Source organism: Xiphophorus maculatus, chromosome 16 (assembly GCF_002775205.1).
Source record: "Xiphophorus maculatus strain JP 163 A chromosome 16, X_maculatus-5.0-male, whole genome shotgun sequence".
In the NCBI taxonomy this organism is placed as follows: Eukaryota; Metazoa; Chordata; class Actinopteri; order Cyprinodontiformes; family Poeciliidae; genus Xiphophorus; species Xiphophorus maculatus.
In genome coordinates this window covers 16,652,837-16,680,710 of record NC_036458.1, presented here as the reverse complement: position 1 = coordinate 16,680,710, position 27,874 = coordinate 16,652,837, and the positions used below count along the sequence as shown (strand labels likewise).

Sequence of the window (27,874 nt, the reverse complement as noted above, 5' to 3'; positions counted from 1 at the left end):
TTAATTCACTCCTATTAGATTACTTATTCGTTGTTTTAACCCAGAAAACTGAAGTGCACAAATCACATTCAGGATCTGTGGCACGTATTGTATTTAAAGATGCAGTCTGAGTACTTTTCTAATAGGGTGGTGGTGTAAAAGTGTGAAGCAAATTGGGTTAATAAATTAATAGTTTGATCTTTGGACATCTTAAGAATTAAATTCAGTTCAATTCAGTTTGTCTATATTGCACCAATTCATATCAAGACACTTAAAAAAAAAGAAAATAACCTCAATCCAACCCATTCTAAATCATCCTAGATTACTGTAAACCTACTGAAGTAGCACCATGAACCTAAACAGACAGCAGACGTCAACAACACCTGTATTAGTCATGTACTCCACATGTTTGGTTTTTATGGAAGCGTTTTAAGAAAGGCGTTTAAAAAACAGCAAGAAATGTGTAAAATTGTAGTTTGCTGCAAGTTGTATGGGAGACACATCTGGAAGTCTTTTGATCTACATGCAGAAAACCAACTGCACATCATACTGCTGGAAGCATCTGGCTGTGGTCATCCATTGCTTATGCAGAAACAAAGTGACTCCACCCACATTTTTCATGAATGTGGGTGAAGCTAAATTTAGGGTATGAGAAGAAAACATGTTAGAGGCTGAAACATACTTGAAACCGGGTTGAGGGTTTACCATTCTTATGTTCTTCAGTGGCCAAGGCAAGTGCAGACATAAATCTAATTGAAAGTCTTTGACAGAACATAAAAAATTATGATAACAGATATCCTATAAGAATGACCTTGAGCTATTATATGAGGAAAATTTGCTCAAAAGCCACATTTTCAGATTTTTATCTCTAAAACAATAAATTGGAGAGGAGTGGTGAATGGATGGTCTACCCTTTAGTGTATAAAGAAAAAATAATTTAGAAAAATATATTAAAATGAAGTCTCATCTATAGTTTTGCAAAAAAAAAAAAAGAAAAACAACAAAAAGATGGTTGGGAACTACATTTTCTTTGGTAGAAAATCTTCTTTGCTTGTAAGTGGACATTTAAAAAGTGACTGATAGTCCATTTTAAGTTTTGGTTGTAACAAAAACATGTTACATGTTTTGTATACTTTGTATACATGTATACTTAATGGCAAAACGAGAAACAACTTACCCTCAGCAGTGAGTCTCATAATCAAACTGCACAAGAGACATGACCTGGAACTATCACTGTCCTCTCGGCTGGATGTGGGGCAGTGTCTGGGATTTATCGGTTCAATTTAATTTAGCTTTCATTCATTACGGCTTATCCTCTGAAATGTGACTGTTAATAGATAGTCTGTGGTCATCGGCACATGGAGCAGCGCTGGGAATTTGAGGTCAATAAGCCGGAGACGCACACTGTGTGCCAACAGATCCGACACAACATTGTAAATGAAAACATTGTGTGATGCAGCAGGAGTGATTGTGCTCTAACCGCTTACCTTCTCTTTGAACTCCCGGAAGCAAACTAGCACCACTTCAGTGTCCGTGTTTTAATACTGAATAAACATTTATGTAGAAACATTTCCAGTGCTACAGTCTATAACCTTGACTATTATACGGAGCGCATCACAAAAAAGTGTCTGACTCTGTCTGAGGGCGGAAGCGGCTCATTTGTACAAGAATTGAAATATCAAGTAGAAACACATTTATTCTAAAAAGAAGGTTGAGCAATAGGGTCGTTCCACTAAAGAAAGAAGTTATATTTTTAATTCTGAGAGAACAATCCCAAGGCCCTTCACAAATGCAAAGCCCACATGTATCTACACTTCAAAGCTGGCTTGGTGCCTTGTTGAACAGAGTAAAGACCCCTGAGTCACTGCGTTTTCTTACTGTTCATACGTGCCTTGAATACAGCAGAGACTGAGACATATTGCAGAAAAAAAAACACAGAGGGTTTTTTTTTTGTTCATCACATGCACCTTTAACATCTTTGAACGTATAAATTAATAATGGCATAAGATTTATCTCCTTGTTGTGTCCTCTCTGACACCACCTCTTTCTTTTGGGTCCGTCTTCCTCCCCTTGTGTATAGTTTTTAAAAATCGCCAACCGACAGCTTCAATAATTCACAGCAATGTTTCTAAAGTGCAGCAGATAAATCTGCTCTCTCAATAAAGTGTTCCTGGTTTTTTTTTAGACTTGTTTTTTGTTTCTTTTTCTGCAGCAAATGAACATCAGTAAATGGAAAAACTTTTTTTTTTGGAGCAAAAATAAAATCAGTTCATGGAGGAACAAGAATTGTGTAAAGTTACAAAAACTGGAATCACTCTTTCAATAAAATTAGTAGACTTGCACTCCTTTGTGTTGGAAACATGTTTTCTCTTTTTTTTTTAGTAAATTGAGTTTCCAATTGGCCTTTGAAACGTGCTCTATAAGTAAAAGTGATGTAACTTCTCTCCAAAGAAAACATTGATGTTTTTTTTATTGTGTCAAGATCACAACATATGACCGGAGAATATTGCAAGTGAAAGAACAATGTTCGATTTTCTTGTGATAAAATTACAAGACATTATACCTAGCCAGGACATTTTGTACTTTACAAGTGCACCTCCTATTTCTTAGTTAAAACAAAATAGAAACTTTCAGCTCAAAACTTGTCAAGATGATGCTGCAACGTCTTTGTGGTTGCAGTTCTTTTTCAAGCTTTGTCTGAGTATCTGGGGGCTTTTAATTACTAATCAACAATTTCCTGTTTCCCTTGGGTCCGTGACAAACAGGCCTATTTCTTTAAGCCACATTTATCTTACCAATATAAACAGTGAGGAGGAACGTACGGAAATTAAAATCTCACAACCTCATTGTTGGAGAAACGCTGCACAGAGTGGCATCTTGTTGTCACTAAGTCTCCATGACAACCACTGGGCTTCATTAAAGGACAACCAATAATTTTAGCTCTAATGTTTAGTCGTTTTCTTGTGGCTACACAGCTGTTCAGTTCCAATCGCTTTACTTCCCTTCACACTGTGAGTGAAAATGCTTTTGCTTTCACTATTAAGCGTAGCCCTTGATCATTGCCACAAATAAAAATAAAGGTGCACATGAATATTTTCAGCTGTAATTTTGTTAAAAGCAGGTGGCATGATGCATTCCTGTTGCTCACATAGTGTTAAAATGACCAGCATGGGTTACAGTATACAGTTGGTATTGGTGCCCTGCATGCTGGAATAGTAAAACATCTGAACCCCTACAGTATAGCAACTCTGCCTCCTGTCAGAGTGACAAAAAAAAAGTAGTGCAGCTCACACTGGTGCTGATGCTGCAGATGAGAGCCTCAGGTTTTATTTCCTAGAGAGAGAGGAGGGAGGGAAGGAGAGAGTGAGGGAGAGAGGGAGCAGGGCCATGAAGAAATGGAAGAACGCATAAACATGGAATTAAAAATAAACCCGCAACCTCTGGGGTGCAACCACCCACCATCTCCTTTGCTTTTCCATCTGCTTACACCTCCAGTGAACTTTGGAATTTTTCCTGTTGCTTGTTATTACCGTCGTCTTTGTTACATCCGCTCTGGACCTGAATGCAGCAGGCAGCTGTTGAGGTCAGGGATGTTGCTGCCTCTGTTGACCCGCCTTCTCCTCACGCACACAAATGCGTCTTACTTGACTATAACGCACTACATTGTGATTATGTGATGCGTCTGCTTGTTTATTGACGCTACTAAAAGATTTTCTACGCACCCAAAGACGCATGGCCCTGTTGGCCTGTTGGGGCCAGCATCAAACATCTGCCCCATTTAACACAGCCGTCACTGTATCATACTCTGCTTTGCTTTAACCAATAAACACAACCTCAGATGCCTCTATAAGCCTACAGGTGGCTACAGACAACTTAATGCACATGTAGACCTGCACAGCTTTGACTCCTTGTTGACAAATTGATGCGTTCTGTGCAGATGATGTGTTGTTTAAACAGCAGGAGTTTTTCTCAATTAGTTCAGTGTTTCACCACCTCTGAAGCTATAAGTATGTTGACATGAGTGGCAACAAAAACACTGTGAAGAAAACCTCGAAAATATGAAATGGCACGCATGGTGACAAATTGTGCCAAAAAACATTTTAGAAAATTTGCCAGGACTTTTCTCAACCTCTGTAAATCTTCAGTGCCTCTCTTATTTTTTGCACTACAACTTCAAACTTTCAATGGATATTTTTTTTGTCCATTTTCTGATGTATGCCACACTCATTTATTCACAGTAACATGGCGTCTCTGGAGTCTTACCTTTAATGTGGTACCAGAACTATTGCTCACAAAGGAACTGCAAACCTTGCAAACCAGTACCTAAGATATATACAAAACATTTGGCATGTTATTTTCGAGCAGATCTCTCAAAAAGTGGAGATAACTTTTTATGTGATACCTAAAATTTTCTAATGGATCCAGGTTGACATAGTCTAATTGATTACATTGACATTATATATATATATATACACTGCTCAAAAAAATAAAGGGAACACTTAAACAGGTGTTTCACACTTAAAGTGTTCCCTTTATATATATATATATATATATATATATATATATATATATATATATATATATATATATATATATATATATATATATATATATATATATATATATATATATATATATATATATATATATATATATATGAGAGAGAGAGAGATATTTCAGTGCGATGTCAGTTTTTGCTGAATCCTCAGTCTCTTAAAGTTTTGTTGGTGAGTTTAGATGTTATGCAGCTTTTACTGTGAGAACTGCACAATATTTTTTCAGGTGGGTGTTTCATAAAACAAAATAGCGGTTAAAGGGATAAGAAGCTGCATTTGGTCAGGAAAGTTTTCCGACAAACCTGCTGGTAAACTTGACAACAAGCCAATTTGGATGTGTTGGAGCAGTAAAAGAGCTCCAACAGGAGACGGCGCTCCCCAGATGGACAGGGCATCGCTCCGCTGTGCAATATAATGATTTTGCTTGAAGAATCAGAAGAATAGCCTGTTCTGTGTGTTCACTTTGAGAGAGATTTTGAAAGTCACTGCGATACATCTTGAGACGTCAGTAGTTCTTTAAAATGAGTCACTGGTAGAGCTGGCCTTTCCACTCTTTTACTTTTTATCCCTTCTGAAATAGTTTTCAATATTTGCTTCTTGGAGACACATAAGCAGCACCATAATAATGAGGCCCCATCATTTTAGTTGCCAAACTTTAGCCTTGAATTTTAGACAATTTTATTAACCGAGGCAATATGAATTACATATTTTTATAATCATACTGGTCTCATGATTATTACCAGCATTCGCTGATGCTCTTGTAATTGAGCCTTCGAGCTCTGCAGCACTCTGCAAGAAATGATTATTAGAATTGTGCTGAAGAGAGAGCAGAATATTGCTTCTATAAAAGCCAAAAACACAAGATCGCAAATGAACACACAGATTTAAGGTGGGGGCAGGTTGGTGGGACTACAACTTCTTAGTCTAGCTCGTTGGCTCAGCTCTGCGGAAACAAATTGGCTGATTTGGCTCAACTGCAATTAAAATAAAACATTAACACAGTTTGAATTATTGGTAACTAATCTTCCTTTCAGCGGTGAAATGTTGTTGCTTATTCACCCGACAGTTACACAGATACAAAGAATTTAGACAGCAGCAGAAAGAGGCTGGTTTGTTTGTTTTTTTTTTTTCTTCCAATAAATCTCAAGGCAGAAAAACACTCTTTATTCAATTTAAAAGCACATCTTACTCTTCTGCTGAATAGCAAGTGCAAATTGATTTTTACTACTTCTTTAGACTTTCCTGGGCTTCTAAAGCATTTTTTTTCTCTACCCTGATGATGCAGTGATGCAGATATTTGAAATTCAGCTGACTGTGAACCATTTTTACTAAACTCAACAAAATACTTCCACTGCTTATTTTCGGTTTTCTCCCCTTATATTAAATAGTGTAAATCAAATATAACTAATTGCTCAAAGGACCTTCTGGTCTAAATTATATGAATACTCTTTATCAAAACCTAATTAGCTTTCTCCGAACAATAAAAACAAAACAAAAGCGCAAAACGGGAGACACAGCAATGTTGTGAAAGTAATCACAGAGAGTTACACATCCAGTTTAATCATCTCTTTGAATCATTCAAGCTCAGGCCGCAAAGCCAGCAGCTTTAAATGCAAAAACTTCCTTCATGACAGGAGGCAAAAAAAAAAAAAGCTCCAGATTAACATAAGCAATAATCTCTCTGTAATGAACTCAACTATAATATCTGCAGCTAAAGAGACATGTTCATCTGATCACCGTTCCATATAAGCAAACCGAGTCCTTTGCTTGTTTTTTGTTGCGCTTCTCTGTTTGGAGCTCAGTTCTGTTAATTAAGGGAATATTCCTGGGATATTAATGTCAAATGCAGGATTCTCTGCAGTTACTGGCACCCCCGGTGAAGACGCATAAAAGGGCCTTCGTATAAATTCATATTTTACTGCGGTTCTGTCTCAGCCTGGAAATCTTGTTTTTATGGTGGAAAAATATGTTCCTGCAGTTAAACTATGGGCACCGCCAGTTACTGGTTTGTCTGACAATCTTTATGAAACAAAAAGTAATTGAAAATGTTTAATTTATATCTCACATAGCAGTCTGCATTAAATTGCAAATATTTCGTGTAAGGGCAATAATTCAAGTTAGAAGCAGTTCTACTGTGGCCAAAAGGGTCTCAATGAGGCTCCTTTGAGTCTTACTGGAGGATGTTAGGAGAGAGAAGTGAACACATCCCCAAAGGTCGCTGTTAGAAATCTGGGTGAGTCAACATGTTTCCATAGCAACCATTTATTTTAGGAGTTTTTAGAATTTTCTTTAACACATCTTTGCCAGAACTTGCTAATAATTGTGGAGGGTGTTTCTTTACCACAAGAGGCAGGGAGGTGTTTGTAATTCTGGTTGTCACTCGGTTTGGTTTCTTAGGATGCATTTTTATCGACGTCACCTGAGCACTGCTACAGCAAGACACAAGATGGCAGTCCTTAAAATAAACCTGACAAAACCGTTAAAATGCAGATGTTTGTAAAGTAAAACATTATCCACATCCACCTGCTTTGTGGACCTTGTGTCTGTTTTAATTCGAGTTAAACCTGGGCTGTGATTGGAAGGGGATGCATTTGCTCACTCCTCTCTAAGAACAAACTTTGAAAGACGTCAGAGCGAACCGACTGAGCGACGCAGCACATTAAACTATTAAAGTATTTCCTTCCAGGGCTTAAAGGCTTCTGATGGCCGCCTCAGACTCATGAAGGAGACATGAAGGTGATACAAAATACGGAGCAAGTCGTTCCATATAAAGATGGACCACATTTCTCTGGATCGAACAACCTCAGAAGTCAAGTCGGATTTCAACATACAAGGATAAACTACTTGGAGATTCATCCATGCGTTTCCATCTCAACCGTACAGTCGTGCCATTGGGATCTCTGTCCTGTCTTTGGTGGTTGTGCATAGCAGAGAGATGATTCTTCACTTAACGTGGTTTAGTTTTCACCACAGCGCCACGTTTCCTCGGCCCGTCTGATTTACTCTGCGTGATTAAATTTTACAGCAGCCCCATCTTCTCTCCTCGGTTGACCCACGAAACAAACCAGCCTGAGAGCTCAATCCATTAATGTCGCTCAATCCAACAAATGTCTTCTGACAGTCCCACAGATAGGCTTTAAAAATGTAATTGTTATTAAGGTGCACCATTATATTATTTGCTCCAGGTGTGCAGCTGTAATTTGTCTGATCGGGTCACTGGAAAAGCTCAGGGATGTTAGGCTTCTTCATTTAAAGGCTTAAAATATTCAAGGGTTTCACCACTTAGAGCCACTCAGCTTTTCATTAGTGTCAGTGGAGAACTTTAACGTCAGATAATAAAACACCTTGAAGCTTCACCCATTCTTTTAAAATTACAGTTTTTAAGACTGGAAACCTCAGTGGAAGCTTTGCTTTGGACAAAGTAAACAACCTTCTCCAGAATGAGTTTTTTCTCATTGTTCTCTAGTAAGTTTTTTTGTTTGTTTGTATTTTTTTAACTCCACACTTGTCTAGTAAAATGGACGCTCATTTATTTTCGGTCATTTATTTTGACACGTTTAGAAACTCTTAATTCATCGGAAGTAAATGTATTCCCATCTGGCTCTTTGGCGGCCCTCTGAGCGACCATTTGTTCAGACTGGATTGTGTTCTTTAATAACAAATGGATCGGCGGGTAAAGACCGGAGGCTGGTGGCCTACCGGAGCTCCCGGTGATAAATGAGTCCTGACAGCGTTATTGAAGGATATATTGTCTTCTAGGGCGCTGGAGAGTATTGTCAGGGAATGATTAAAGGGATGATACCACAGAGATTGGTACTGCACACAGATCTGCCATAATGCTACTTCAGAGGAAGGCCAAAGTTGGGATGTTAAAGAAAACTCAAAGTTCGGAATGTGTTATGCTCTTTAAAGCAATATTAGGTCTCCTTTTCTGACACTTATGTGCAAATAAGCCCAAATATTTTAAACATTCAGAGCTTATTGCATCCTTTGGGGAAACTACGTCTTTCTGCAGTTAGTTGACAGAAGTGACAAAAAGCAGCCTTTTTCTCTGAAGTGAAGAGTGTCACAAACACTGGGAGTGAACCGTAGGAACCCTATTTTTAGTTCTTGCATATAGTTGTACTAATAAGTAACACAGAGAGGTTCTGTCATCTAAATACTTAAACTTCAATGCTTGGCTTGAAGGTTGGGAAGTGTTAGTAATCTGTAAATGGGTTTTTGCTTGGCACAGACACTCACCAATCACTTCAGACAGTTTGTATGTATTTCTTTTTTCTTATATAAATGCAACATTTTGAAGATGTGCTGCTTATTTACAAAAAGCAGCAATGAGAGATGAGCGTGTTGTTCATGTCCCAGTGTTTTACAGAGTCTGACGTTTCTTTTTCAGTGATGCACTCTTGGGACAGTTCACCAGTCCATCCCTGGGCCACACAGAGACACGCAGCCATGTATGCCTAAAGGCAATTTAAAGAGTCCAGTTAACCTTACAGTCATGATTTTTTTTTTTGGCAGTGTGAAGACAAAAATACCCAGAAAAGACACATATATAGTAGTCACCCAAAGCAATTTTCTCTACTCATATTTTTATATTTCTCTCCTTTAATTGTATTAAATGTTTCTATATTTTTATGCATTTTTTAAAATTAATTAATTGGATTTTTAAAATAAATGTTCAATTTAGAAATCTGTGTTTCAGAAGCTCTTGAAATGTCACATGTATTTTACTACTTTAAAAAAAAATAATAATTATAATATCCCATATTTAAATACTCTGACTCTTATTTTAGGGGAAAAATCAACAAAAAAAAAAATCATGAGCTCAAATGACAGAGTTAAGTCATATCACTGTCTTTGGTAGAGGATTTTTTTTCCAGACTCAATGAATAAGAACTTTAAATACCCATGAATCCAGTGTTGTCCCATGACGGACTGGCCATTGGTCCGTGGTTTCCTGCTTCACAGTACGCCATGAACTGTTACAGCATTGCAGTTCATCACTATACTGTATTACAAAAACAAAAAACTTGACTTCCTCCACCAGCCTTCCTGTCTACAACATCTACTGGAGTTCAATCTAAAACACAGGGGAAGTACAAACCAAACACTCTCTGCTACCTGCCTGCCCTTCATCGTCCTCCACCACCATCTCAAGGTCCACTAACGCAAACATAAGTCACCTGCTGCAATATTTCAAGAGCTGAACTAATTCTCCTCTCTCTCTGACCAAACCCTGCTGACTGAACTCTTTTTTTTTTTTGCTCATTGATGAATTTTACCACAAAAAATCATGTTAAACACACCTCTGTCCATAATTGGTTCATGCATTAGTCCATCCATGTCAAATTATTCCAAATAGAATTCATATGTCACTTTTGCATAGGGCTGAAAAATCCAAAAACTGTGGTCATTTGAGATATTTGTTTAAAATGTAACTTTTATTTACTTTACAGCAGCAAAAAAATCGTTTCTTGCAATCTCTGCTTTTCTGTCTTTCAAGTCTGAGGGTCCTAGTTGCATTTGTAGCCATTTAGGTTAGCATGTCTTTAATATCTCCTCTTTTTTCCAAACTATTTATCCAACGATTTATTGTTCAGTGTTATCTCAGGTTAAATTCTCAGTTTAAAATCATGAAACTATTTTAGAAGTCTTAAGTGAAAATACTATGCAGCTTCTTTTTACAAATATGTTTGTTGATTTTTTTCCTCCCCAGCTCATGACATGACAGTAGATTTTTCTGACATCGGCAACATTTTGACTGAGCAAAACCGCAGCGGCAAGTTTCCCTCCATGAACGCTAACTTCACTGAAACGGCTCCACGAGCTGAAGACACTCTAAGGTTGGCCAAAACTTTTAAAAATTTGGATCTCATTAAAATGACTAAAAACTTTTCCCCACTGTATTGTAGAGTATATCTAATACCTTTCCTTTTGTGGCTAAACGAAAATAATGCAAATAAACAACTTTTATTTTAATTCATTAAGTACGCTATGATTTTTATGCGCTAAAAACAACACTGTAAAGGAAACAAAACTTTGTTTTTTTCTTACAGGGACATTGTGTCCTACAGAACGGACAAACATCAGGTGTTCCTGTTAATCCAGGGGCTGCAGAAGAACAGAAGAGCAGATCCAGTAGTGACCGATGATTAGGATCTGTGTTCACTGTGATGTTATTCACCAACAATAATGTAGCTTATTAGCATGGTGTTACATAAAGCCCTAAAGATAAAATGTACACTTCCAACTGTTGTGACTTATAAAGCAACAGTTTTACCGGTTGTACTCCGTGTTTTTCTTTCTTGTTAAAACTCTGACATGATAAACAAACGTTGGAGGATGGTTTTGTGCGGAGGATCGGTTTAGCATGATGCGCTCTGATTGTGTCTTAATGTGACTTTTACTACGACACTTTATGGAGTTCCAGTTGTGTCCAGTAATAGCGGATTAAGCTCTATCTTGGTAGAATTATATTCCTACATTTCCAATTATTTACCATCATTTGTAATAAAGTGATGCCAACACCACAAATTCAGCAGTGATGAATCTGTTCTAGTCATCTTAAAGATGGAAAGAGTCAATGTTGTGCTGATTCTGAGTAACTGAATTACTTTTTTTTTTCATGTCAGAGTTCGGTCAGTGAGGTTATTCATTTTGTGGCAGGCCTAGTCTCAGAAAGAAATGAAAACAAAGAAGGAAGACTGCAAATGTGCATATTGGTTCCACAGGTTTCCCCTGAAAATCCCCATAAAATCAATCATTACAGAGTAAAAGTCATTTGAAGAGGGAGAAGCATATAAACAAGTCAAGTCAATGACGAGTCAATGACATGATGCAATCTGCATTTTTAACTCGGATAACTTAACTTTTTTTTGTGACTTTTATTATTCATTTAAATTGCTGCACTATATAATAAGTAGCATAGAAATGACTTTGTTTTGGTAAATTGTCTTGAGATTACCTATTGTAAATTAGTGTTATACAAATCAACTGAATTGGATTTAGAAATGTGACTGGACTTAAGAGAAATTATACAGTGTTTTATAGGTTGATGAAAGCAAAGATTGGTATGTTTTTCTGCAGAGCCATCCTCTCAGCAGCAGTGCAGCTGCTGTGCCACAAGTGATGCAGACAGAGAAAGCTCTCCACCCCACAGCGATAATAGCTGCTAACCTTAACAGGTTCATTTACTGTTACCCAACATGATGTAGCATTTAAGGTAACATTAGCTTTTGTTTAATTGGGACAAGAAAGCTAAGCTAAACTTACTCAATGGATTGAGTTAATGTTATGCTAACATACCGCACCATGGTAACCAACGAATTTAAGCTAACAGATTAAATTTTTTTACCTAAAACCTAAACCACCCGTATTTAATGGGTTAAGTCGTGTTAACCAACACGCCAGCGTAAGCCAACATAATATTAATATTTAAGCTAACAGCTTTCTTTTTGACTAATGTTTTGACTCTTGTTACTGCAGTATGGGTTAAAAGTTGTTACTCTCTTTAATGCTGAAATACTTCAATATATATTATACTTTACCTTTGTAGCATGATCATGCACTTAAACTCAAATATTTATGCAAATTACAGCAGTAGAGTTCAGCACTCACTACATTTTCAAAGGAAATGCAAGTGATCATGTGACTTTGTAAGGAATTAATCAAACATATATCTATGTGTAGAGATTAAATTAGTTTCAACTTTAAAAAAAGATAGTGATCTTTAATAGAAAACAGCCACAGCAGAAAATAGAAAAATTATACAACTACGACAAGCTACACACCAAATTATTGGAGAGAATAATCACACATACTTTGTACAATCAAGCACAATCAATGAAGGAAAATATGTATATTGCATTTTCTAAGCAAAAGGGCATATTAATTTATTTGAAAAGCTTTTATATAGACTGGTTAATATAATTTGAAACAAATAACAGCATCAGTTTCAGTCTAGTTTTGCTTTAAAGACAAACCTATCAAAGATCTTTTTTAATACAGTAAATTTCAAAGTGCAAAACAATTACCGTAATGAAAATCTACAAAGAGTGCACAACAGCACATTTTATTTTGGATTAAAAATGTATAAAAGTAAACGTCATTCACCCCACTCATTCTTTCCATACAGAATAATACAAATCAATACTTCAAATTTATATTGTACATCTCTAAGTATCCAAATGTCAAGATCCAAATGATCACATTTAACAAATTAGAAACTTAAACCATTTTCCCACTTTATGAACAAGAAAGCCCTCCAGTTTTCATCTAAATGACTTTAATAATGAAACTCAACATAGGACAAATATGGAAAATAGTTCTAGGGCTTTTCACCAGTGTGAATCATCATGTGCCGAGTTAAATCCTGTTTTTGACTAAAACTTTGTCCACAGTTCACACATGAAAACGGCTTTTCACCAGTGTGAATCATCATGTGCTGAGTTAAATCCTGTTTTTGACTAAAACGTTTTCCACAGTTCCCACATGAAAACGGCTTTTCACCAGTGTGAATCATCATGTGCTGAGTTAAATCCTGTTTTTGACTAAAACTTTGTCCACAGTTCACACATGAAAACGGCTTTTCACCAGTGTGAATCATCATGTGCTGAGTTAAATCCTGTTTTTGACTAAAACTTTGTCCACAGTTCACACATGAAAACGGCTTTTCACCAGTGTGAATCATCATGTGCTGAGTTAAATCCTGTTTTTGACTAAAACTTTGTCCACAGTTCACACATGGAAACGGCTTTTCACCAGTGTGAATTCTAATATGACCATTGAGAGCATATTTGGTAGTGAAACTTTTTTCACAAATGACACATACGAAAGGTTTGCTTCTTTCCTGATTTTTCTTCTGAGCTTCAGCAGCTTCCTGGAAGTTGACTTGGTGTGTTTGCTCATAAACAGTAGACCCCATGAAGGTATCAGTCTCCTGTTTTGATGCAACCTGGTCTTCACTCTGACTGCAGTAAACTTCTGTCCCTTCCACTCTTATCTGCTGATGTTTTAGATCCTCCTGCTCTTCTTTTCTCTGTTGATCATCTGGCTCTTCCTGTTCTTGTTTCCCCTGCAGAGGTTCTAACTCCTCCTGGTCCAGAGTGGAGCTCCTCTCCAGGTCACATAGCTTCTTATAAACGTTATGTCGTTGGCGATCTAGAGAAGAAAACAGAAGAAAGAGGAATTGTTAACTTTATTTATTGAAGTAAATGAGAGAAGACTTTCATTTAATCCCAAATTTCTAATTGGAAATTTTTATTACATTTTATGTTGGTTATGTTAGTTAAATGTCAGTTTTATATTCAGGATTTATTGTTGCCAGTGGGAAACTACGTAAACTAATTTACACTAATCTAATCTATTTATACATACAAAAAAAATAAAAATAATAGCATGCATAACCTATAATAACGAGGCATGATTACAAATGTCTTTAGACTCGCTTTAGATGGCTGATCAGCGCAGAGTGCAGGATTTTTTTTTTTTAGATTTTTTTTTAAATGCCACATCATGCAGATGGCTTTGTCTTTATGTGCCAAAGTCAGGTGAAAATTTCTTATTATGCACAAATGTACATCCTGGAGGAACTTCTGCCTGTTTCACCAGACCAAGCACGACACTTGGTCTTGCTTGGTCTGTAGTAAGATGATCATCTTTAGTAAGATCTTACTAAAAGATGACAACATCATTTAGTAATTCAGTGCACTGAACATAGGCCATACTTTGTGGAAAGGGTCACAAAGTATGACCCTTTACAGCAGGGGTGTCAAACTCCAGTCCTCAAGGGCCGGTGTCCTGCAACTTTTAGATGTGCCTCTGCTGCACCACACCTGAATAGAATAATTAGGTCATTAGCAAGGCTGGGAGAACTGATCTACACAAGGAGGAGGTAATTAAGTTATTTCATTCCAGTGTTTTGCACCAGTGGCACATCTAAAAACTGCAGGACACCGGCCCTTGAGGACTGGAGTTTGACACCTGTGCTTTACAGAGTGGGAACTCTCAACTGAGGGAGTGACAGTGATGTAGAAGACATAGGATACATGCAGTACATAGTGAATATTCATCCATTATGTACTGTATTTATTTAGCCTTCATATCTTTTTGTAATCTGTCTCCCTTTCTCTTTCAATTTTTATCAGCTGGATCTTTCTAATTATCAGAAAGATGATTTTGTGGGGAGACAGTAAAAGGGCTTTTAATTTAAAAATAAATAGCTAAACATGTTTGCAACTTTCAAATAAAATAACCATGTTTATTAATACACTCTAAACAATAATGATGCAAACAAAAATGCTGAGTAATCATGTTAGTCTAAGAACCTAATATTTCCAATCTTTGAAGTCTATTTCTGTATGCAAAATCAATCTACTCAAGTAAGTACTATGGCATATTAGGATCAGTGCAGACCAGGGGCGTCAAACTCATTTTCATTTTGGGCCTTATTAAAAATCTGAATGTTCTTAAAGGGCCGGTTGTGTCAGGATCTATTGATAAAACCCATTAGACTGTTAAAATATCAATAAACATCTGTTTGTTTATCAGTTGGTTCCGCACAGGTGCAAAAACGGCGATAGTATCTTCGCGCTCGCGTTGAGTTTAAAGGCGGCTCGGAAAAAACATGTTAACGGTTTAAAAATTATAAATGCTGATAAATGTCCGGGGGACAGAGGGCACAGACATGGGAAGAGCGGGAGTCCCTAAAATAATAGAACCACTACGAGGTAAAGAAAGAAAGAGAGAAAGAAGAAAAGAGAAAAAAAAAGCGTGCCAACAGCAGAGTTAGCAGCACGGCTAACTCCGCTGGTTGCCATGCTTACGTTAGTCTTCTTATGTATAACGGATGCATTCGGGGATAAAATAATCAATATATACCTTCAGTAGAAGACCTTTTAAAGAACATATTATTAAGGAAGAATAATTTAACATTAATTTTGGACAAAATTTAGCCTCTTCTTCCTTAGAGTCCCGGAATCTCTGGCAGGCGGGCTGCGGCTGGAGGAAGTGAAACCACGACACTGCGCGTTGACGTCACAGATCACAGAGTTGAATTCATAAGAGCAATCGACAACAAAGCTGCAGAGATACAGAGATATATTCATTACCTGTAACAGGAGAAATAGAAAAAGAAACACAAAGAAACAAGGGGGGCAAAGACGCGTCTTTGGAGAAAGCTTTTTTTATGCCAAAAAGCAAAACAGTGGTAGCATTCTGAATTTTTAACGTTTACATGAAGTTTTATACTGAGTGGGCGTTTCTTCAATTTAATATATTCAACTAAGGCGTTCCGCTCTTTAACCAATTAGAAACTCCCGTAGGAACTACAGGAAACTTGAGAAGTCTCCCAATTTACAACGAAGTTCCAAAGGCGTCTGGTTTCTATCGAGAGACAAAGGCGGACCATCTTGGACGATACCAGGTACGAATGTCCCCGGCGCCGAGAGTCTTAAGATAAGATTTCGCAGACACCCATAAATCTGACGTCTCTTCCATTATCTCTCCTAACGTTCTCGAAGAGACTTGCATCTGGTAATTTTCAAAAAATGTTATCTTTACAAACCCCAGTTTTGCTTTTGCACATTCAGCCCCCCAAAAGATTAAGTTCTGCCAAAATAATACATAAAATCTACAGGACAAAATAAAGTATAATTCCTGAGCCATTTTCTAATAGTAAAAAAACATTTTCATTCAAACAATTTCCATTTGCTTCTAATATCGTCACAGATAATACAGTTTTCAAATACATTCATCCTTTAATAGTTTTTAAATGAGATAATACAATCTTCAGTAAACATGGTATTAATACTTAGAAGTTAAATGTTACGGGGTTTCAATCTTCTATTTTGCATTAGTTTTACGCCATCGCAGATGCTGGCCTCCAGCAATTCTCCCCAACTGCCTGCAAGAATGTTAATTTATGTTTCTGTGTTCTGGCCGGGCTGCAAGCGGCCCCATTTAGTGATCTGCATTCTAACCCCTGTCTGTCCGGTTCAAAACAAGAGTATCAAACCTACCCTTTTACACATGCGTAAAATTAACTGCATTAAGCACCAAAATCAATAATTTTCCTCGACAATATGTACAAGATATTTTACTTATAGTTGATTATTAAAGTATTTTATTGACTTGCTCTAGTACAGACAAAACGTAAAGATGCCTGGTCATGTGACGATTCGTAGCTAGATGAAACTGATATAACTTAAGAGTAGACAACCCATTATATTATTTTAAAACTTTAACAGGGACCCAAAATGTCAAAGCAACATTTTTACATTCCGAAAGTTAGAAAAAATGTCTGGCCACAATCGTTGCCTGCGAGACGGAAGACCAAACGTTGGTGTTTCCTACCTATTCGGTGTAAGATGATCTGGGGAGTCCGGGAAAAAGCCAGCAGTCTGCGCTGATCGTCCATCTCTTCCACCGACTCGACGGTTATTTCGTTAAACTCTGTGAATGTTTCTTCCGCAGCACTGAACCACTTGTTCATGAACTTGTTTAAGCTGGACCGAAGAAATGTTTAAACATTCGCACGTTAAACAAAACAGACCACGTGCCCTCCGTCTTCTTCCTCTACAACGGCTTCTTCTTCTTCTTCTTCGATTTTTTTTTTGGCGGTTGGCAAAGCTACGGAAGCCCGTTTCCGCCACTCTGTTAAAAAAATAAAAATAAATTATCTCATTATAATGAGATAGTATCTCAAAATAATTAGATACTATCTCAACATAACGAGATAGTAACTCAAAGTAATGAGATAGTATCTCATTATAATGAGATAGTAACAAAAAATAACGATATAGTATCTCAAAATAATGAAATACTATCTCATTATAATGAGATAGATTTTTTTTTTTACAGAGTGGCGGAAACTGGCTTCCATACAAATCAGACTGTCACTCAAGGATTACATACTATTAATGAATAACCGTTCATTTTAAATAATCAACACAGATAATCTGATGAATTTTACTTTTCCAATTATTCCTAAATAAAATCAACTAAATCCAATTAAACTTTAATTCTATTTCATTTTTGAGATTTCTTTTTCTTTTTTTAAACGATACATGCAAAAAAAGAGTATGGCAATTTACAATAGTGCAAATCTACAGAGGGCTTCGCAGAGACAAACTTAGAAATGGGAACACAAAAGCATAAGTGATATAAAATATATTAAATAAAACTACAAGTGGACGATTATTTTGGTTTTAACATGCATCAATGAGCAATTCCATTAAAATTTCAGTCAGGTATCCATGTTTCAATATATTTCAGAGATTCCCAATACCATTGGAATTCAGATTTTTAAAAAATTTAAAAACTGGGGATTATCTTAGCTCTCTTTGTTTATGAATAAACATTTTTACCAGTCAAAATATTAATTACAACACAGTTGCAGATTTTTGTTATTCAATAATACTCCAATTATTCAGCTTAAATGGTTAATTTTCTGTCACCAAATTCACAGACTATTTCATTTCTCCTGCTGATTCTACTCATTACATTTCAGTAACTATTCTCCAGCTGAACTCAAATTTCAGCAAGAGCATTCGATGAATGCAACATGTGCCCTTTTAACAAACAGTTAAGAAGCTACTTGTTAAAGACACTTCCATTTTTATAGAAAATGCAATTGTTCTTGTGACATTCTAAGACTTTAAACATATATCTATAAAAGAATCTTTAAAAGAAGACAGCATCAGAAATGAGAAAAATTATACAATTAAGATGGGAGACACCAAATTATTGCAGACAATAATCAGACATTCTTTGTACAATCAAAAATAATAAATGCATGAAAATAGTTTACAGATGGTATTACATTTCCTGTAATGGACAAAGGTATCTTAATGTATCTGAAAAGCTTGTAGACAGCTAAAAATAAGACTGGTTAATATAATTTGAAACAAATAACAGCATCGGTTTCAATCTCATTTTGCTTTTAAGACAAACCTGTCAACACTTCCGACCCCCTCAACTCATCACTCACGCCCCCTAATTATTCATATATTTTTTTAGTTTTTTTAGTTTTAGTTTAGTTTATTTCAGACAAACCTTTCACCGACAGTGTAAACGACACAAAGTACATAATATATTTCTTTTAAAAAAGAAAAACAAAAAAACACATCACATCGGTGATTATGAGTCTGAAAAGGAGTATGCTGAAGTATAACTTATGTAGTCATACCCCTTTTCCAGCTGTAATTTATTACAGTATTTTCAATGTCCGATATCCTTTCTGACAAAGGAAATAATAAGTATAATAAGATTTCCTCAGCTAGATGAAAATAGTGCATACACACACATACACATCTGTACACATGCATATATATATATTTACATATACAAACATATATACGTACATACACCCATATACACACCCATCTGCTTATACACAAAATACACTGTTATTTTCATACCTTTATATATTTACCCACACCTGCGCCGACATGCCACCTACTTGATGACATCATACCTAAAGTTTTAGTTCCCAACCAGGATTATCCCCCTTGTTCTTCCTTATAACTTTGAATAATAGCTGCCTTGAGACCTTTTTTAAAATGTCTCATACTTGGACTTTGCTTCAGCTCTTTAGAGAGTTTATTCCATATCCTCACACCAACCCCCGAAATGCACAATGTTTTCATTGTTGTACGAGCCTTCAAAGTTCTGAAGTTAAGGTTTTCTCTATAGTCATATCCCCCACTCTATCGGAAAATAATTGTTGAATCTTTTCTGGCAATATTTTATTCCTGACTTTAAACATAATCTGTGCAGTTTGAAGCTCTACTAAATCAGTGAATTTCAATAAATAAGAATCTATAAATAGATTGTGGGTATGACAGTAAAAATCAACCTTATGAACTAAACGAATGGCTCTTTTTTGTAATGTGCATAATGGTTGTAGTAACGTTCTGTAAGTGTTGCCCCAAATTTCCATTCATATTCATAACCTGTCATATTGAAGTTTGACGAGAGGCTGTACCTACTGTACATGTTGGTTCCACAGCTTCCCCTGAAAATATGGATAAAATCAATCATTACAGAGTAAAAGTCATTTGAAGAGGGAGAAGCATATAAACAAGTCAAGTCAATGACGAGTCAATGACATGATGCAATCTGCATTTTTAACTCGGATAACTTAACTTTTTTTTGTGACTTGTATTATTCATTTAAATTGCTGCACTATATAATAAGTAGCATAGAAATGACTTTGTTTTGGTAAATTGTCTTGAGATTACTTATTGTAAATTAGTGTTATACAAATCAACTGAATTGGATTTAGAAATGTGACTGGACTTAAGAGAAATTATACAGTGTTTTATAGGTTGATGAAAGCAAAGATTGGTATTTTTTTCTGCAGAGCCATCCTCTCAGCAGCAGTGCAGCTGCTGTGCCACAAGTGATGCAGACAGAGAACGCTCTCCACCCCACAGCGATAATAGCTGCTAACCTTAACAGGTTCATTTACTGTTACCCAACATGATGTAGCATTTAAGGTAAAATTAGCTTTTGTTTAATTGGGACAAAAAAGCTAAGCTAAACTTACTCAATGGATTGAGTTAATGTTATGCTAACATACCGCACCATGGTAACCAACGAATTTAAGCTAACATTAGATTAAATTTTTTTACCTAAAACCTAAACCACCGGTATATAATGGGTTAAGTCGTGTTAACCAACACGCCAGCGTAAGCCAACATATTAATATTTAAGCTAACAGCTTTCTTTTTGACTAATCTTAGCTCATACACTCTTGTTACTGCAGTATGGGTTAAAGGTTGTTACTCTCTTTAATGCTGAAATACTTCAATATATATTATACTTTACCTTTGTAAGCATGATCATGCACTTAAACTCAAATATTTATGCAAATTACAGCAGTAGCGTTCAGCACTCACTACATTTTCAAAGGAAATGCAAGTGATCATGTGACTTTGTAAGGAATTAATCAAACATATATCTATGTGTAGAGATTAAATTAGTTTCAACTTTAAAAAAAGATAGTGATCTTTAATAGAAAACAGCCACAGGAGAAAATGGAAAAATTATACAACTACGACAAGCTACACACCAAATTATTGGAGAGAATAATCACACATACTTTGTACAATCAAGCACAATCAATGAAGGAAAGTATGTATATTGCATTTTCTAAGCAAAAGGGCATATTAATTTATTTGAAAAGCTTTTATATAGACTGGTTAATATAATTTGAAACAAATAACAGCATCAGTTTCAGTCTAGTTTTGCTTTAAAGACAAACTTATCAAAGATTTTTTTTTAATACAGTAAATTTCAAAGTGCAAAACAATTACCGTAATGAAAATCTACAAAGAGTGCACAACAGCACATTTTATTTTGGATTAAAAATGTATAAAAGTAAACGTCATTCACCCCACTCATTCTTTCCATACAGAATAATACAAATCAATACTTCAAATTTATATTGTACATCTCTAAGTATCCAAATGTCAAGATCCAAATGATCACATTTAACAAATTACAAACTTAAACCATTTTCCCACCTTATAAACAAGAAAGCCCTCCAGTTTTCATCTAAATAACTTTTATAATGAAACTCAACATAGGACAAAAATGGAAAATAGTTCTACGGCTTTTCACCAGTGTGGATCATCATGTGCCGAGTTAAATGATGCTTTCGATTAAAACTTTTTCCACAGTTCCCACATGAAAACGGCTTTTCACCAGTGTGAATCATCATGTGCCGAGTTAAATCCTGTTTTTGACTAAAACTTTTTCCACAGTTCCCACATGAAAACGGCTTTTCACCAGTGTGAATCATCACGTGCCGAGTTAAATGATGCTTTCGATTAAAACTTTTTCCACAGTTTCCACATGAAAACGGCTTTTCACCAGTGTGAATCATCATGTGTTGAGTTAAATTCCGTTCATGACTAAAACTTTTTCCACAGTTCCCACATGAAAACGGCTTTTCACCAGTGTGAATCATCACGTGCCGAGTTAAATCCTGTTTATGACTAAAACTTTTTCCACAGTTCCCACATGAAAACGGCTTTTCACCAGTGTGAATCATCATGTGCCGAGTTAAATGATTCTTTCGATTAAAACTTTTTCCACAGTTTCCACATGAAAACGGCTTTTCACCAGTGTGAATCATCATGTGTTGAGTTAAATTCCGTTCATGACTAAAACTTTTTCCACAGTTCCCACATGAAAACTGCTTTTCACCAGTGTGAATCATGTGCTTAGTCAAATTCTGTTTATGACTAAAACTTTTTCCACAGTTCCCACATGAAAACGGCTTTTCACCAGTGTGAATCATCATGTGCCGAGTTAAATCCTGTTTATGACTAAAACTTTTTCCACAGTTCCGACATGAAAACGGCTTTTCACCAGTGTGAATCATCATGTGCTGAGTTAAATTCTGCTTTCGACTAAAACTTTTTCCACAGTTCCCACATGGAAACGGCTTTTCACCCGTGTGAATCATGTGTGTCCACAGTTCCCACATGAAAACGGCTTTTCACCAGTGTGAATCATGTGCTTAGTCAAATTCTGTTTATGACTAAAACTTTTTCCACAGTTCCCACATGAAAACGGCTTTTCACCAGTGTGAATCATCATGTGCCGAGTTAAATCCTGTTTATGACTAAAACTTTTTCCACAGTTCCGACATGAAAACGGCTTTTCACCAGTGTGAATCATCATGTGTTGAGTTAAATTCTGCTTTCGACTAAAACTTTTTCCACAGTTCCCACATGGAAACGGCTTTTCACCAGTGTGAATCATCATGTGCCGAGTTAAATCCTGTTTTTGACTAAAACTTTTTCCACAGTTCCCACATGAAAACGGCTTTTCACCAGTGTGAATCATGTGCTTAGTCAAATTCTGTTTATGACTAAAACTTTTTCCACAGTTCCCACATGGAAACGGCTTTTCACCAGTGTGAATCATGTGTGTCCACAGTTCACACATGAAAACAGCTTTTCACCAGTGTGAATCATCATGTGCTGAGTTAAATTCTGCTTTCGACTAAAACTTTTTCCACAGTTCCCACATGGAAACGGCTTTTCACCAGTGTGAATCATCATGTGCCGAGTTAAATCCTGTTTTTGACTAAAACTTTTTCCACAGTTCCCACATGAAAACGGCTTTTCACAAGTGTGAATCATCATGTGCTGAGTTAAATTCTGCTTTCGACTAAAACTTTTTCCACAGTTCCCACATGGAAACGGCTTTTCACCAGTGTGAATTATCATGTGCCGAGTTAAATACTGTTTTTGACTAAAGCTTTTTCCACAGTTCCCACATGAAAACGGCTTTTCACCAGTGTGAATCATCACGTGCCGAGTTAAGTCCTGTTTTTGACTAAAACTTTGTCCACAGTTCCCACATGAAAACGGCTTTTCACCAGTGTGAATCATCATGTGCCGAGTTAAATGATGCTTTCGATTAAAACTTTTTCCACAGTTTCCACATGAAAACGGCTTTTCACCAGTGTGAATCATCATGTGTTGAGTTAAATTCTGTTCATGACTAAAACTTTTTCCACAGTTCCCACATGAAAACGGCTTTTCACCAGTGTGAATCATCATGTGCCGAGATAAATCATGTTTTTGACTAAAACTTTTTCCACAGTTCCCACATGAAAACGGCTTTTCACCAGTGTGAATCATCATGTGCCGAGTCAAATTCTGTTTATGACTAAAACTTTTTCCACAGTTCACACATGAAAACGGCTTTTCACCAGTGTGAATCATCATGTGCTGAGTTAAATTCTGTTTATGACTAAAACTTTTTCCACAGTTCACACATGAAAACGGCTTTTCACCAGTGTGAATCATCATGTGCTGAGTCAAATTCTGTTTATGACTAAAACTTTTTCCACAGTTCACACATGAAAACGGCTTTTCACCAGTGTGAATCATCATGTGCTGAGTTAAATTCTGTTTATGACTAAAACTTTTTCCACAGTTCACACATGAAAACGGCTTTTCACCAGTGTGAATCATCATGTGCCGAATAAAATTCTGTTTTTGACTAAAACTTTTTCCACAGTTCCCACATAAAAACGACTTTTCACGAGTGTGAATTCTAATATGATCATTGAGAGCATGTTTGGCAGTGAAACGTTTTTCACAGATGACACATGAGAAAGGTTTGCTTCTTTCCTGATTTTTCTTCTCAGCTGCAGCAGCTTCCTGGAAGTTGACTTGGTGTGTTTGCTCATAAACAGTAGCCCCCATGAAGGTATCAGTCTCCTGTTTTGATGCAACCTGTTCTTCACTCTGACTGCAGTAAACTTCTTTCCCTTCCACTCTCATCTGCTGATGTTTTAGATCCTCCTGCTCTTCTTTTCTCCGTTGATCATTTGGCTCTTCCTGTTCTTGTTTCCCCTGCAGAGGTTCTAACTCCTCCTGGTCCAGAGTGGAGCTCCTCTCCAGGTCACATAGCTTCTTAGAAACGTTATGTCGTTGGCGATCTAGAGAAGAAAAGAGAAGAAAGAGGAATTGTTAACTTTATTTATTGAAGTAAATGAGAGAAGACTTTCATTTAATCCCAAATTTCTAATTGGAAATTTTTAATTAAGTGCAACTTATAATAATTTCTGTTATTTAGGAATTATTACATTTTATGTTGGTTATGTTAGTTAAATGTCAGTTTTATATTCAGGATTTATTGTTGCCAGTGGGAAACTGGAGGGTGCATGGGAGTTCGCCCAACCAGTCTACATGTGTTTTGTGGACTTGGAGAAGGCGTTTGACCGTGTCCCTCGGGGAGCCCTGTGGGGGGTTCTCCGGGAGTATGGGGTACCGGGCCCTTTGATACGGGCTGTCAGGTCCCTGTATGACCGGTGTCAGAGTCTGGTCCGCATTGCCGGCAGTAAGTCGGGCTCGTTTCCGGTGAGAGTTGGACTCCGCCAGGGCTGCCCTTTGTCACCGATTCTGTTCATCACTTTCATGGACAGAATTTCTAGGCGCAGCCAAGGTGTTGAGGGGATCCGATTTGGTGGCCTTAGGATCTCATCTCTGCTTTTCGCAGACGATGTGGTCCTTTTGGCTTCATCAGATCGTGATCTGCAGCTCTCGCTGGAGCGGTTCGCAGCCGAGTGTGAAGCGGCCGGGATGGGGATCAGTGCCTCCAAATCCGAGGCCATGGTCTTGAGCCGGAAAAGGGTAGAGTGCCTTCTCCGGGTCAGGGGGGGTGTCCTGCCCCAAGTGGAGGAGTTTAAGTATCTCGGGATCTTGTTCACGAATGGGGGAAGAAGAGAGCGGGAGATCGACAGGCGGATTGGCGCAGCGTCTGCTGTCAAGCGGGCGCTGTACCGGTCCGTCGTGGTGAAGAGAGAGCTGAGCCAAAAAGCGAAGCTCTCGATTTACCGGTCGATCTACGTTCCCACCCTCATCTATGGTCATGAGCTTTGGGTCATGACCGAAAGAAAAAGATCGCGGATACAAGCGGCCGAAATGGGTTTTCTCCGTAGGGTGGCTGGGCTCTCCCTTAGAGATAGGGTGAGAAGCTCAGTCATCCGGGAGGGACTCAGAGTAGAGCCGCTGCTCCTTCACATCGAGAGGAGCCAGTTGAGGTGGCTCGGGCATCTGGTCAGGATGCCTCCTGGACGCCTCCCTGGTGAGGTGTTCCAGGCACGTCCCACCGGGAGGAGGCCCCGGGGAAGACCCAGGACACGCTGGAGGGACTATGTCTCTCGGCTGGCCTGGGAACGCCTCGGGATTCCCCCGGAGGAGCTAGAAGAAATGGCTGGGGAGAGGGAAGTCTGGGCCTCCCTTCTGAAGCTGCTACCCCCGCGACCCGACCTCGGATAAGCGGAAGAAGATGGATGGATGGATGGATGGATGGGAAACTACGTAAACTAATTTACACTAATCTAATCTATTTATACATACAAAAAAATAAAAATAATAGCATGCATAACCTATAATAACGAGGCATGATAACAAATGTCTTTAGACTCGTTTTAGATGGCTGATCAGCGCAGAGTGCAGGATTTTTTTTTTTAAAGATTTTTTTAAATGCCACATCATGCAGATGGCTTTGTCTTTATGTGCCAAAGTCAGGTGAAAATTTGTTATTATGCACAAATGTACATCCTGGAGGAACTTCTGCCTGTTTCACCAGACCAAGAACGACACTTGGTCTTGCTTGGTCTGAAGTAAGATGATCATCTTTAGTAAGATGATCATCTACTAAATTACTAAAAGATGACAACATCTTTTAGTAATTCAGTGCACTGAACATAGGCCATACTTTGTGGAAAGGGTCACAAAGTATGGCCCTTAACAGAGTGGGAACTCTCAACTGAGGGAGTGACAGTGATGTAGAAGACATAGGATACATGCAGTACATAGTGAATATTCATCCATTATGTACTGTATTTATTTAGCCTTCATATCTTTTTTCAATCTGTCTCCCTTTCTCTTTCAATTTTTATCAGCTGTATCTTTCTAATTATCAGAAAGATGATTTTGTGGGGAGACAGTAAAAGGGCCTTTAATTTAAAAATAAATAGCTAAACATGTTTGCAACCTTTCAATAAAATAACCATGTTTATTAATACACTCTAAACAATAATGATGCAAACAAAAATGCTGAGTAATCATGTTAGTCTAAGAACCTAATATTTCCAATCTCTGAAGTCTATTTCTGTATGCAAAATCAATCTACTCAAGTAAGTACTGTACTATGGCATATTAGGATCAGTGCAGTCCAGGGGTGTCAAACTCATTTTCATTTTGGGCCTTATTAAAAATCTGAATGTTCTTAAAGGGCCGGTTGTGTCAGGATCTATTGATAAAACCCATTAGACTGTTAAAATATCAATAAACCTCTGTTTGTTTATCAGTTGGTTCCGCACAGGTGCAAAAACGGCGAGAGTATCTTCGCGCTCGTGTTGAGTTAAAGGAGGCTCGGAAAAAACATGTTAACGGTTTAAAAATTATAAATGCTGATAAATGTCCGGGGGACAGAGGGCACAGACATGGGAAGAGCGGGAGTCCCTAAAATAATAGAACCACTACGAGGTAAAGAAAGAAAGAGAGAAAGAAGAAAAGAAAAGAAAAACTTGCTAACAGCGGAGTTAGCAGCACGGCTAACTCCGCTGGTTGCCATGCTTACGTTAGTCTTCTTATGAATAACGGATGCATGCTGGGATAAAATTATCAATATATATCTTCAGTAGAAGACCTTTTAAAGAACATATGTACAAGATATTTTACTTATAGTTGATTATTAAAGTATTTTATTGACTTGCTCTTGTACAGGCAAAACGTAAAGATGCCTGGTCATGTGACGATTCGTCTTAGCTAGATGAAACTGATATAACTTAAGAGTAGACAACCCATTATATTATTTTAAAACTTTAACAGGGACCCAAAATGTCAAAGCAACATTTTTAGATTCCGAAAGTTAGAAAAAATGTCTGGCCACAATCGTTGCCTGCGAGACGGAACACCAAACGTTGGTGTTTCCTACCTATTCGGTGTAAGATGATCTGGGGAGTCCGGGAAAAAGCCAGCAGTCTGCGCTGATCGTCCATCTCTTCCTCCGACTCGACGGTTATTTCGTTAAACTCTGTGAATGTTTCTTCCGCAGCACTGAACCACTTGTTCATGAACTTGTTTAAGCTGGACCGAAGAAATGTTTAAACATTCGTACGTTAAACAAAACAGACCACGTGCCCTCCGCCTTCTTCCTCTACAATGGCTTCTTCTTCTTCTTCGATTTTTTTTTGGCGGTTGGCAAAGCTAAGGAAGCCCGTTACTACGGAAGCCCGTTTCCGCCACTCTGTTAAAAGAATAAAATTTATCTCATTATAATGAGATAATATCTCATTATTTTGAGATAGTATCTAATAATTTTGAGATAGTATCTAATTATTTTGAGATACTATTTCATTATAATGAGATTATTTTTATTTTTTTTAACAGAGTGGCGGAAACGGGCTTCCATAGCTTTGCCAAACGCCAAAAAAAATCGAAGAAGAAGAAGAAGAAGAAGAAGCAGCTGATAAAAATTGAAAGAGAAAGGGAGACAGATTAAAAAATATGAAGGCTAAATAAATACTGTACATAATGGATGAATATTCACTATGTACTGCATGTATCCTATGTCTTCTACATCACTGTTACTCCCTCAGTTGAGAGTTCCCACTCTGTAAAGGGCCATACTTTGTGACCCTTTCCACAAAGTATGGCCTATGTTCAGTGCACTGAATTACTAAAAGATGTTGTCATCTTTTAGTAAGATCTTACTAAAGATGATCGTCTTACTACAGACCAAGCAAGACCAAGTGTCGTGCTTGGTCTGGTGAAACAGGCAGAAGTTCCTCCAGGATGTAC

General features: G+C 37.3%; 1 protein-coding gene across 1 annotated transcript; it reads right to left on the bottom strand.

Annotated features, from left to right (window-relative positions):
• Window positions 1–12,253: 12,253 nt before the first annotated feature.
• LOC111611613 (zinc finger protein 260-like) lies at window positions 12,254–27,192 on the bottom strand. The gene is made up of 4 exons (XM_023348715.1): window positions 27,009–27,192; window positions 22,691–24,000; window positions 21,175–22,008; window positions 12,254–12,975 (listed from the first exon to the last, which is right to left on the bottom strand). Exons 1-4 carry the CDS (start codon window positions 27,145–27,147, stop codon window positions 12,862–12,864), a joined length of 2,397 nt encoding a protein of 798 aa, XP_023204483.1. The 5' UTR covers window positions 27,148–27,192; the 3' UTR covers window positions 12,254–12,861.
• Between the last annotated feature and the right edge of the window lie 682 nt (window positions 27,193–27,874).